Source organism: Periophthalmus magnuspinnatus, chromosome 23 (genome assembly GCF_009829125.3).
Source record: "Periophthalmus magnuspinnatus isolate fPerMag1 chromosome 23, fPerMag1.2.pri, whole genome shotgun sequence".
Classification (NCBI taxonomy): Eukaryota; Metazoa; Chordata; class Actinopteri; order Gobiiformes; family Gobiidae; genus Periophthalmus; species Periophthalmus magnuspinnatus.
This window is the reverse complement of record NC_047148.1, coordinates 13,533,661-13,547,134: the sequence shown is the minus strand read 5'-3', so window position 1 is coordinate 13,547,134 and position 13,474 is coordinate 13,533,661. Positions and strand designations below refer to the sequence as shown.

At 37.6% G+C, this 13,474-nt stretch overlaps 2 protein-coding genes across 2 annotated transcripts; both read right to left on the bottom strand.

Annotated features, from left to right (window-relative positions):
• Positions 1 to 146: 146 nt before the first annotated feature.
• On the bottom strand, positions 147 to 2,459 carry ndufa12 (NADH:ubiquinone oxidoreductase subunit A12). The gene is made up of 4 exons (XM_033989569.2): positions 2,334 to 2,459; positions 1,975 to 2,060; positions 665 to 752; positions 147 to 418 (listed from the first exon to the last, which is right to left on the bottom strand). The coding sequence occupies exons 1-4, from the start codon at positions 2,420 to 2,422 to the stop codon at positions 238 to 240; spliced, it is 444 nt and encodes a 147-aa protein (XP_033845460.1). The 5' UTR covers positions 2,423 to 2,459; the 3' UTR covers positions 147 to 237.
• A 521-nt stretch (positions 2,460 to 2,980) lies between these two features.
• On the bottom strand, positions 2,981 to 13,388 carry fgd6 (FYVE, RhoGEF and PH domain containing 6). Its single transcript, XM_033989563.2, has 21 exons — positions 13,145 to 13,388; positions 10,164 to 12,144; positions 8,482 to 8,593; positions 7,831 to 7,898; positions 7,717 to 7,747; positions 6,628 to 6,779; positions 6,324 to 6,480; positions 6,124 to 6,211; positions 5,780 to 5,830; positions 5,646 to 5,704; positions 5,489 to 5,560; positions 5,358 to 5,426; positions 5,198 to 5,281; positions 5,028 to 5,107; positions 4,847 to 4,949; positions 4,549 to 4,692; positions 4,376 to 4,478; positions 4,197 to 4,291; positions 3,993 to 4,121; positions 3,767 to 3,915; positions 2,981 to 3,690 (listed from the first exon to the last, which is right to left on the bottom strand). Exons 1-21 carry the CDS (start codon positions 13,152 to 13,154, stop codon positions 3,648 to 3,650), a joined length of 3,780 nt encoding a protein of 1,259 aa, XP_033845454.1. The 5' UTR covers positions 13,155 to 13,388; the 3' UTR covers positions 2,981 to 3,647.
• Between the last annotated feature and the right edge of the window lie 86 nt (positions 13,389 to 13,474).

Genomic DNA, 13,474 nt, shown 5'->3' with positions numbered 1-13,474 from the left:
GCTGCCATTCTGCAACTTTAAAGACAACTTGTACACAAAAAAACCTCTGAAGAGTCTTAAGATTCAAAATCAAAGTGACAGTTGGAGTTTGGATTTTGTTTCTACAACTATAAACCAATAGTAATAAAAAATAAAACCCATTTAACTCAAATTACAATAGATATTTTATTTTGTATATGAACACTTTTGGCCATTAATATAATATACAACATTGAAAAGTGACAATTCCGTCCGGTATCACTGAGATGTGGCTTTCGGAGGCACCCACTCGTGGATCTTCTTGCGTGTCGTTGGGTAAGGAACATATTGCTGTGGGGAACCACTCACATTGAACTGATGCACCTCAGCCAGGAACTTCTTAGGCTCAGGTGGGTGTGTGGTGGGGGGATCCTCAGTTATGCAGTGCAGCCAACGATGCCTAACATAAGAAACAATGTGATTCTTCTGATTGATTAATTTCAATTTCAACTAGGGCTGAATGCTTTGGGAAAAATATCTAACTGACTGTTCTCACAAGTATTGCGATTGCCATTAAATTTGCTATGGGATTCTGTTCATAGTTCGCATTTGAAATTTCAGCCAGAATAATTGACAAAAAGACTGATGAACAATCAGAAAACTAACAAAATACTTAATGTAAAACATTGTAATACATTTGTATTACCATTCAGCTGGCACCATGCTCCCATCCACCTCCCATAGAGTGTTCTTTCCATTCATCTCAGTGGTGTAGATCACCCAGCGATGACGTCCTTAACAAACAGATATTTATTATTTGGCTAAAATGCAATGGTAGAATACTAATGTGTTGTGTTTTTTTGTCTTGAGCATAATGTCAATATTATGATTTTTAAAAGATATGCTTTTTTCTGATACTTAACATACGTAGATAAACATGTATTATTTTATTAATTGTAAACCGCGAATCTGCTTGACAATAGAAATTAGACCATTAACTTCCAGTTATTCAAAAACAATAAGCTACATGTGTTCGTGGTTGCATTTCACCATGGCAAGCTTGCATTTTTATTCATTTGTTTTTATTTTGTAAAATTACAGTAAGGCTGCAACCAAGTGTTATTTTGCTAATTGATTACTGTAGCAATTTTTCTTTTGATTATCTGTTTAGTTTTTTTTAGATTGCGACACTTTGTGAAATTTGAACCAGATGAAGCCAAAGTGAAGCCACGTGATGCCACCCTGATGGAGTACATTTACAAATAAAATCGCTTTTGTTGTTTTTTTGTTTTTTTTTAATGATAAACAATGTTTCATCACTCATTTCTGTGTAATTACTCCAAACTCCACAAGGGCGTAGGTATAAAGGGTAGGTGAAAACTTAAATTTTCTGACGACTCAAGCTCCAGAAACAGAACAATATAGGATTTCTCATACATGCAAGAATCTGTCTAAAAACAACTCTGAGTAAAGCAGTGGTGGAAAATAATTACAAAGGAAAAAAAATACTGTACTTAAGTACAATTTTTAGGTTTTAATTTACTGTGCACTGTGGACTGAAAAGTAGAAAGTAAGTTCTTTCCATATAAAGGTTAGGTTTTAACACATTCATGGTGACATCCTTTCAAAAGACTTTGAGTTTAAGTCCAGGCTTTTAGCAAATAAAAAGTCATACAAAAAGTTAATTAAAAAATTGGTTTGAATTGCTGCAGTTCTTAAAATCAGTGTGAAACAGTCATTTACTTTATTTTCTATCAAGTACATTTTGGATACTTTCAACAGAGTACAATCTTTTTTATGGGAAACTACTACTTGAATTTTGCTTAGTTTTTTTGCTCCTGTATCTGTAGCCTAACTTTATAAACGTAACACAATTGAGTGGCCTACTATTTCACCAGTGCAACACATTATAACACTGTGACAAGCTCAAAAAATAGCTAAATATGTATACTAAAATATATTTGACCTGAAGAAGACGGACTGTAAATATGTGGATCTTTTTATTATTTTACTCACCAAAAAAGTAATGCTTCTTGTCTTCATAATATTTGTTCCCATATTTATCCACTCCTATCAGTGCTCCCGTTTTAATATCATTCACTCTGTAAAACAAACAAACATACGTGTATATGACTTTAATGTTGATTAAAATGAATGTGCGGAGAGCACAATAATGAATACGTATGTTTATTAAACTACTTTATTTGTTTGGATCATAGTCTATATATATATTTATTTATACAGTTCATGGTTGGTATTAGTTAGCATCACTGCTAAGTGAATTTTAATAATGGAAGGTCATGGCCATTTATTCCACTTTTTAAAAATATTTTACCAGACACCAAATAGTTCAACGATAAAGGTAGGTTTATTACCTAAAAAGCTGCAGCAGAAATCCTTTAACTCCTCCATGACCTCCTATCTGCCCCAAAGCCCTTCGGACGAGGTTAGCATACTCCGCCATCTTTGCCGGAACTATTTCAATGACGGACCATTCTGCCTTAAAAAAAGTCCGATCAAAAGCATGCTCGGAAACATACTTTTTGAAACTTGAAATTATGTAAATGACGACGACAAAGAGACCATACAATTATCATTTTTATTAAACTGTAACCTGACAGTTTACTCTGGAAAAAGGTTAATTTGTAATTACTGTAAAAATGTTTTACTTTACAACAGTGGGGAAGTCTGGCAACCCCTTTACAAGAAATAAAACAGCACGGCTATAAATCTATAAAGATGTAGTGCAAGAATTGATAGCCTCATCTATCTCAAACAACCATCCAAAAATGTAATGCATAAACGTAAATGTGAAATGCTACCGATCAACACAATTTGTTTCCACTGTTAGCATTAGCGAGAAAAACTTCTTATTAATACTATCAATCATGATGCATTTTTTAAGGGAAAATCTTTCTATGTAATTACCGGTACTTTTTCCTACAACAAAAATGTCTAAATAATTTAACCCTGACTTCCAAAAAGTGGCAACAAAAAACTTCTCCCATGTTGTCATAAATACAGCATTAGTTTGATGATTAGTTTCTCACTGTAGCTCTTTCATGTACACCGTTAGTCAATGCAAATAATGAATTGACCTGTATTGCATATACTACATGTTTACATTAATTGCAGCGGTTCCAGTTTTCACCAGGAAGGCAACATAAGAGAGATCACCCTGCACAATAAGATATGCCTAATATTCACAGTAAAATTTGAATCCACAATTATAAGAGATTTTTGCATTAAAAATACCTTACTGTGGTGAAAAGGTTATTCAGTAAAAACAAATACCAACTATAAAATACTCGCTAAAACGTTGTAGGCCCTTTTTTATTACTTAAATTCTTTCTTTCTACTAATTTGACCATTCCTGTAAATAAAAAGAAAATGTTTTATCTAGGAATGAGAAAATTAGTGTTTTGTGGCAATTAAATTCTTAGCTTATTAACATTAACATAATCTCCCATTATATTGTCTGTTCATTGACACTTTCACAAACTTTCTTTTGAATATGAACTCACAATCTTATTATCTTTGGCCTCCATATTGACAGAAAGTCATAGCCACATTCTGCGGTGCATAACTTGCCTCCCGGCCATATTATGTTGTGTTTCTGCTTTAAGTACATAGGCTGGAGTCCACCTGAGTTTATTATGGGTTTTCCACTTCAGAACTCATCTTGGATGTTATTCTTCAAGTATCATTGCCTCTTGAAATGCCTCAATCCATCTAAACATAAATCAGTAGCACAATTAGCATGTTCATATGTAGCACCTTGATTTAGGGATTGGTTTTCCTGTATTACCTTTGTGCAGTCGGTATGTCATCTGCTTTAAAGATGTAAAATAGTGTGTTTTTGTGATACAGCTTAAACTGTAACTTCTGTGCAGGTCCATTTTTCTCTTCTCGCAGAAAGAAGCCTAACAAAGGCTGACTTTCCAATGCAGCAACATCCTGCAATAAAAATTTACTTCAGACAAATACAGTATAAAATAGGTAATAGATGAACCAAAAAATTTAAATCAGTATACCTCACTGGCTGCATAGGTATAGAGGACTTTATCCTTGATAACAAACCAGAGCCTTTTCCACTGCTTTTTGTTACCTTTAGATCTGTTTAAGTAGCCACTCATTGATGAGTTTTCTGTATTAGCTGAAACCTGGGATCCAATAGAGGAAAGTATTAAGAAACATATCTCTTTATACTTAAGACATACATTATTACAAAGTCAAACCTCTTTTAGTGCAGCAGGAATCTTCTTCTGTTTCCTAGTGAAGGAAAAAGCTCCAGCTTTGATTGGGGATATTGATGCTGATGCGCAACGATCTTCTAGATAACAAGCCAAATATTTTTCAAACATCCAGTATATACATGGTCTTCATCTTACAAGTCAGTGTGAAACCAACCACTTACTATTTTCTTGTAGTATAGCAAAGCACTGGTCACAAACACGTGCAGGCTGGTTCTTTAAGTACTCCAGATAGTACTTATTAGTGGAGCAGGCCTGACACACCACCTTTCACACAGAAATTGTCATGAGTTATCTTGGTGTGCATTACATAGTATTTACTTTATATGGTACACACCTTGCCACAGGCTCGGCAGTGATGTCTTCTCCAGGTAAGAGTGAACTCACAGGTACATATCATGCACATTGTTGCCCGCAGGTCCGGGATCCAAATCGGAGCTTTTGAACCCAGCGGAGCCCCATTATCTACAGTTTCCTCGGCCTTAGTACAGATGGAAAAAAATATAGCTTTTGAAGTGTTTAATTCATATTTAGAAATAAAGTAAACAGCATTTTATTTTCATGGATATTATACAAAAATACATAAAAAACAATTAGTCTTATAAAGTGGTGTTCAACAGAAACGTGTGCTTTACCTCCTCCTGGCTACGACTTGATATGAATGTTATTTTCTTCTTGGTGTAATCATCTATTGCTGTGGCAATAGCCTCCAACCACTCATCTCTTTCTGAGGCTGAGCTAAACAACATCATATAAAAAATGAATTGTAGATAGACAATTCAAATCAAACCATTTTTTGACCAAACATATTCTTACTTAGCTGACAGTATAAAAGAGCGCTCCACGCTCTCAATATTCAGCTCGTTCTGATAGGCCTCTTGGCTGGGTTTGCTCACCTACACACAGAGTACAAATATTAAGCCACATTGTATAGTAATCAACACAATTACTATATTGTTACACCATGAAACACAGAAAGTATTTACCTTCATTCCAGCTAAGGAGAGGATACTGTTCAGTCTGTACTGCCCAGATTGGACTGGTGTGGTATACATTAGGGCATCATTAAACTAAAAACAAGACATTAGAAAAATATTAGTTTGTTTCATTAAAATGTCCAAAAATGGTTATTAACTCTAGGCTCACCAAGAAAAACATTCGAGGCTGCATAACCTTCCGTGAAAGCTTCATCAAAGTGCCCTCTTTTAAAAACACCTGAAGAAATGAGGTTAAGTTAATTTGTCTTAAATAGAAAGATTACAATGCTGATGACTTACCCTTCCTGGTTGTACAATTTCATGCTGACCGTTGAGACTGTACTGAATTTGCATCAGCTTCTGGAAGTTATCCTGTGAGAGTTAAGATTAATGTAATGGTTAGCCTAAAACTGCAGAACTTAAATGCAAACTTGATTTACAAAGATCAGATCCTTACCCCTTGTTTCATAATGTCATTAGCATGGTTGGCCACTTCTTTCACTATACACAGTGCAGCTGCATTGATATTGAGAGCATTTTATTAGTTAATGTAATGAAACAAAACAGTGGAAAATGCTGTTAACCCTTCACCTTGAGTGTCTTTGTGATCTTCTGAATCAGCAGAGAGATTCTTCATGTAATCTACATAAAAAAAAAATATATATATATATATATATATATATAAAATATAACTATTCAATTTGTTTTTTTATGGGTAATTTAGCAAATGGGTGATTGCAAAACAAACAAACATTTCACTTAGCAGATAAAACAGATGATGTGACACACATAAAGTTAAAAGGTTAAATTAAACTACACAATGAAAACAAGTAAGGTATAGAAAAATATCTCTGTAATCCCTCAGTCATCCAGATCTGATCCATAGTAAAAGCCAAAGTTTGGCTTTTAGTTTAGAGAAATACTTCAGACTTTACCTGTGAGCAGAAGCTGGTATTGGGGGATTCGTTGCACTGGTTTTAACAAGTAGTGTTTCAGAGCTAAATTTGCACATCTTGGACTCATCTATGTAAAAATAAACAAAAAGTCTTTTACACTCTGCCACAGACCTTTCCCATTTGAACAGTTTTATTGAAAACCCCAAAACCTATTAACATTAAAATTGCAGTGCCCAAACCTCAAACTCTCGAACAACAGCAGCAAATGCTGGGTTTTTTCTGCATTGTTCATCCAACAGAGCCACGTTGATGTCAAACTGACGAATGTAGGTGGAGTACATTTTTAGATAAGGGCCCTTTTTGACAAAGATGTCAGACAGTCTCTGATGATCCATCCTAAATTAAAACACATGATAAGAATGATAAAAACATACACAATACTGTATTGCAGAATATTATGTACACCTAATCAAACAAGTTGACATTGATATTAATTAAGAAATCTAGATTTAAAACAGTATTACAATAGTAAAATGTGTTTACCAGTGAGCCACTCTCTCTTCCAGCTCCTTCAGCAGGTCTTTATTTAGCTCATACAGCTGAGGCAGATAATACAAGATTTGGTTGAGGATGCGCTCATCCATTATGGCCTTGCCATTCTGACGGGTCGCCTGGGCAACAGCATCTCGGAAGTCCTAGAGAAACATTGACCATTAAATCTGATGGATTAAGCACACAGTGGTCAAATATATGACTTGAGAGCAGCCTATAAAGCTAAAGCATTTATGCCTTCGGTCGCAGCTCAGTCAGCATTTTCACTGTCCACTGATACATCCACCTGGAAGGATGCCATTCAGGATCCTTGCCCCTAACTAACTTTATTTCCACAATAACACTGATTTACGGTAACTGCTAAGGAAGAAACCAGCGTTGAAAAAACATCATGTGGTGACAGCTATTGTATTTCTAGTTTAGTTTTAGTTTAGTTTACTCTTTATTTGAAGTTTAAAGTTTAGTTGTAAATTAGTTGGAGCAGTGTATGATATCAAATACCACTTACAACTAACAGCACTTACCTCCATTTTTTACATACTATCCAATGCGTAAAGTCAAAAATACCTGCCACTGACCTGCCACTTTTTATACTCTTTATACACTTTTTAATGTATTTAATGTGAGTGTACACATAAGCTGAGGATACTTAAACACAACTGAAAATCATACAGGCACACACACGTATTATTCATGGCATGTGTACGAGTCAAGAGATTTTCTGTGTTGCCTGAGGAAGCAGCTGTGGTCAGGCATCCACAATGAGGAAGAATGTCATTTGACCTTGTTCTTGACAGACTGGCATACCTCAAGCTCCCAACACCAACAGAACAATTCTGTCAACCAGGCCTGCTTCAGAAACCAAACCAACATCACCATCACCAAGACCATCATCATCACCATCATCATCCCCAAATGAATAATGAATTGATGTCTGTATTGACACAGACACATTTCTCATTAAAAAAACAAACTTTTTGCAGTGTGGTAATCTGTATACAAACACTGCTGATGTATGTAAAATAGAAAACAATATATATAAAAAAAACACTATTCATAAAAACAAACTTTAATACTTACTATGTGAAGAAGCTTCAGGACATCTACAAACCTAAAAACATGTTTACATTAATTTAGTCACATAATTCACAAATATTCGGTTTGCAATGCTTTGGATAACAAAATTTAACATACACTTTTTCTGAACTCATGATCTCCTGAGCAATGTGCACCACTTTCTTACGTTTGATTTCTTCTTCAAGCTAAGAAAAAATGCAAAGATGTGCAAATACAATGTTAATAAAACTTGAGGTCACTTTCGTCATTTTTACACTGCAACTATTTAGGTTGAAGTAAAAAAACATTCATAATAGAGAGTGGTGTGCTTGGACCGGTGTGAAAATGACAGTCGCATTCTGATTTGCATTAAATGCCCGGTCTGAGAGCGTTTGAAACGGGAGGTCTCAGAGCCACTCACATTCTGGGGTGGGGAGAGTATAGTGTGAATACGGCCGACTTCGGGCCGACATATGCAGTCTGCGGTGCAAGTAAAAGTGCTTGGAATTGGATAAAAAAGCATTCTAATCATGTATATTTGTATGAATCAGTGCTGCAGAGCTGCTGTTTGACACGTTCGCCTGATGAGGAAATTTGGATAAATATAATATCAGCAACACATCTCCTCCTGCCTCTGCCTGCGCAGGTGAACAAGGCTGACCCAAAAGGAAAGCAAACAGAATTAAATCTAGTGCGCACTGGGTCCTCCACAGAGCGCACTGTGAAAACGACCTTAGAGGATACAGGTAAACAAATAGTTTGTGAAATGACAACACAAAGACATGTTACCTGCCGGTCCACTTCATTAGTTTGCTCTTTGCTGGATGTTGAACTGTTATATTCTTCATCTGAGCTATGAATTTCATCTTCCTCAGAGTGGACATCCTGCCTCAGCCAACTACTTCTCATTGGAACAGCAAGGCCACACATGTAAATCAACACAAAAAATATTAGCTGAGCAATTAAAGCTTCAAATGGATGTGGTTAACTTTGTATGTATTTCATAATATGCATATTTACATCAAGTTAAGACTACATGCTGGTTGAAGCTTTGTACAAGCAGAAACTTTAATGTCACTTTAAAGATTTAATTGGCCTCTCATGAATAATGGTAATGTAAATGACATGTGTTAGTTTAGGCTCTTCATGCCGATGTCTATCATTTCCTACATAGTTAATCCACTAGTGGTGGGAAAAGCAGTTGATTTCAAGAAGAAAGGTCTTCTTGCCTTCAGCATGAGGTCTTTCTTTCTCTACCGTATTTGTCTCTTGACAGTTTCTCTTACCTAAAATTCAATACACGCTGAAGTTCCTCTCTCTTTCTCTTAGAGAGCATTCCAACATACTGGGCCAGGCACAGAGCTCCACTTGTTTACAGCCTGAGGCTAGATAAACTTAACAGGCTCAGATGCCTGGGAAACACTACACGTGGACACTTTCCAACCACTACATACCAGACACAATTAAAACGAGGGCTATATTGTAATAGTTTTAATATCACATCACTGCTGTCAAACTGCAAATGCTCAAAGATGGTCATCGTGCAATCAGCAAATGCAACCAGCTAAATTCTTCTAATTTAATTTTTTGCTTTGTTTATAATTGTGTAATTATAGTGGACATGGGCCTCTCTGATATAACACATATCCAGGGACCAGTGTTTGGGTGCATTTATATAACCCACCATTCATTGACAGCTAATTCATTGCTAAACTCAATTTGTAGTAGAAGTTAGACTTGGTGTAGGAAAACAATGTGACTGAGTTGGAGGTAAAACATGGTCCAAGAGTGGGCAGCATGAGAAGGAGGAGGCTGGCGGTTGCTGAAAGTTTATTTTCCCTGTTCTCAAGAGCTGTGGCGTTTCTGCGATTCTCAGACATTTCCTGCTGTAGCCACTGAAAATAACCCACAGGAAAACAGGCTGACCTGCTGCACATCAATGCTCTACTGAGATGCCTTTGTCACTAAAGGTTGACTTTCACACAACTGTAAATAAAAACCTACTCTTGGGACCACACTATTTCCTTGCATTAAATAGACCAGGGATGCACTAATCCAGCTTTCTTTCTACTAATAGTCAATATCAACTGATACCAAGGTAGAGACTGATAACAGCGTTTGTTTCCTGTAAACAAAACTGAAATAAGACAAAACTGTTAAAAATGTGTATTATATAGCTGATATTTGTCTGTCAAGTAAATATAGAATAGATTTCAAAGAAACGTACAAACATTTCTGGTCTTATTTCATCAATTTATATGCCAAACTAAAATATCGGCTGAGCCAGTATTAGGAGGCTCATATCCAATCCACACATTTTTTTCAGTATCGCCATCGATATCCAGTACCAGTATCGGATCAGTGCATCCCTAAATTTGTCATTGAAAATTAGCAAACACTGACTTAAAACAGTGTGTAAATAAAATAGATTTTCTCCAGGTACAAGATTAGTGTGTGTTCTTGTACTGTACCTTTCATAGTCGCTGTCATGACACCTGTGGTAGGGGTCTTGTTCTTCATAGATATCATCTGCATCATCAGGCCATCCCAGTCTTGCACTGTGAAACGGCAGGTTCATGTACTCCGGTATCTCCTCATACAGGGGGACATTCTCATACTCTACAGAGCTCTCTCCATCTTCATGTATATCCCCAATGCAACTATTAGTCCGCTCCAGTTGTTTTTCTGTGTAGTTTGTCTCCACATTGGTACAATCTAGAGAACTCCTCGTTAGCAGTTTGGGCAGCATCTTTACAGAAAGCCTTAATTCAATAAGCTTTCGGAAAGACAGGCTTTTCCTCTGGGTGTCCATCCGCGTTGCCAGGTCAGCTGCAGAGAAAGACTGTGCCCTCTGCTTGCTCCCAATTAGAGGGACCCGACTTTTCACTGGCACGCTGCACCGACTGGGCACCTGTCGGCTAAAGAAAGTCACTGATGGTCGGCTGAATCTCCATGCAGATTTCTCAGGTGGTGGAGCAGGAAGATCTCTCAGGGGGGCACTTGCATGTGGAGGTGCGGGAGGTGCCGGGGGGCAGCAGGATGGAGGAGGTGGCACGGGCAGGCTGTGTCTCTGAGGTTTTCTGGGTGGTGGTGCCCTAGGCGCCCTTGGTATTGGATGGTCCTCTGCAGAAAAGGCTCTTCTTTCTAAATGATGCCGGCATCCAAGTTTGACCTGCTTTGGAAGGCTGTGAGTGATGGGGTAGCGTGCAAAATCCCCATAACCATCCTCTTCGTCCTCAGTGGTTTGAAGCAGCTCTACCTCCTTTTCAGGTTGTGAAAGCAGTTCTAGAGACTTGGAGGTATTTTTGTGAAGTGTGAGGTGTACTGCTCTGTGGAGGCTTGGAGACAAGGAGGTCTGTCGAGGGGGAGGGACAGGAGCATCTGACTCGCCCACATTAAAATCTTCTATTGTCCCATTTATGTCATGTGAAAACTTTTCTGCCTCTGAACCTACAGAGAAGTATGGTGAAATATTTCCCTCATCCGTCTGACTATGTGTCTGTTCCCCTTGATTGAAAGTAGCTGTTTCCACACCCTCCTGCCTCACAAGTGCTGGCTTCTTAAATTTACGTGGTTGAGGGACTGGTAGGGGTTTACTCGGTGGATCAGGGACCTCCGAATCTGAGTACAACCTCAAAGGTGATGCCACGATGTCTTCCACAATGTCTAGTACCAGAGCAGAATCTGCAGAACTATGCACTGCTTCAGGTGTTACAGTTGATGAAATATCTACAATAATCCTTGCTAATGGGGAGTGTTGACTGTTTGTTTCAGGTATCTCAACATTGGGAAGAGTGTTTGATTTTTCATGTTCACAACTATTTTGACCTTGTACATCTTCATTTTTTGTCTCTTGATTTACACATGATTTATCTGAGTGTTTCTGTCTTTGAGGTTTGTCCCTAGACCTTTTCTGTATACCCTCATTTTGATCCTTCTCCTCCACTTCTACTTCTTCCTGCTTTTCTTGGAGCCTTGTCTCTGCTGAACCACATCCTTCTGAAGAAATACCATTCAGCAAAATGTCTTTGTGCAAATCTTTCACAGCCTCAGTGGCATTTCCATTTTTAACATGCTTGCACTCTGAACAGAGCTGAAGTCCACACAAACAGGCGGGAATGATGTAATCTGGTTCTCTAAAATCAGTCTTTGATAAAAATCCATTTTTTGTATTAAGCTGTGGAACATTATCTTCCAAAGCCTTGTATTGGTCTGGTGTGATATGAAGCCCACTGTTTCTGCTTGACTGGTGTGAAATAGATGTTGATGACGTAGATTTGGAAAGACAGGGTTTCGGGGCAACAGCCGGTTTGGGTCTCTTGAGTGTAGATGGGGACGGCTGAGAAGCAGGAGCCTGGGGCAGGACACCAGGTTTGGGAGCGATGGGAGGGGGGCACGGCTTGGGAGAGACTGGGATCTTAGGTTTAGGAGCTAAAGGAGGTTTTTTCACACCTGTATAAAAACAGAAATGCGTGTTAAAATGATCACATATGATATAATGAAATAAACAAAACGTAACGTTAAAAAATAGACCAGACATTCACTAATATCCTTGTGCAGAACAGCTGCAACCTGCAGTTTAGACCAGACAAGAAGTCACATTGGAGCTTAAAGAACAATGTCCAAAAACAAAGCATGAATGTTTTGGGTTCAAATGCGTAAGGAATGTTTGATTTTTCATGTTTCAAGTAAGTAAAAACAATAACAATTCCCAATTATTTTCCCACACTGCTTACAAGTGTTTTAAATGCTGTATTTCAATAACCTTTCAATTCAACAGCAACGACGCGAAAGTTACAAATAATAGTAGCAAAGCCTCGGTATAGTTTTACGGGTCACTTTTCCGCTCTGCTGCCTGAATACTCCCTGAATCTCATGGCTGACCATCACCACGAGAATGGAGTCATCAAGCGGATGTTTCCGAAAGATCTTACCCAAAAAACAGTATGTGCATCGAGACAGTCCAGCTGCGGAGAACCTATCAGATAAGTTAGGCCTAACCTATTCTAAGGCTATTAAATGTTCATTACAATGTAATAAGCTGGCAAATGCTATTACTAAACAATAAACGACAACGTAGGGAATAACAAGGTTATACACAGTAAAAACCGTCATACGGAGAGTTTACTGTTAACTTTCTGCATCAGTTACTTTCACGCCGTCCGAGGAAGATGTACAAGACAAAGGACGACGTTTTATCCAACAGCAACTCACATCATAACAAGAAAGAAAAAAATGACACCAAATACATTTGAGCGCTTCACTTAAACGTTACGTGTTTATAAAAGGCGAGTAATTGTGTAACAGATAACGTTATTTTCGGCTTTTCTGGTAATTTCGCAAATGTTTTTATTATAGCCTACTGCTAGCGTTTTTATCTTTTTCAATGAAAGCTGTCTTTACTAATTAAAGGCTTTGCACGAGTTTTTTTCAGAGTCCTAGCTAAACAAACCTGTGCTCATGGCTCCCGACTGGCTCCTTTATCCATGAGTTACTGTAGTTTCTGTGGAATTGCAAGAAAAAAATGTGTTTTCTCTCTTCTTCAACATTATTATCATTATAAAAATAACCCCAAGAAGAAGACAGACATATCCATAGCTGCTTCTTCTTACATCGCCACCACAGAAAAAAACGTTTCACAGTTTCACCATTTTTCAAACTTTTCAGCCACGGTGCTTTTTCCTAACAGTCAAGTTAGCTTACGCTACATGTGATTGTAACACACTTCCGGCAAAAAACAATACCACTATCACTCTTTCCATGTCACTTCAAAAACACCAAA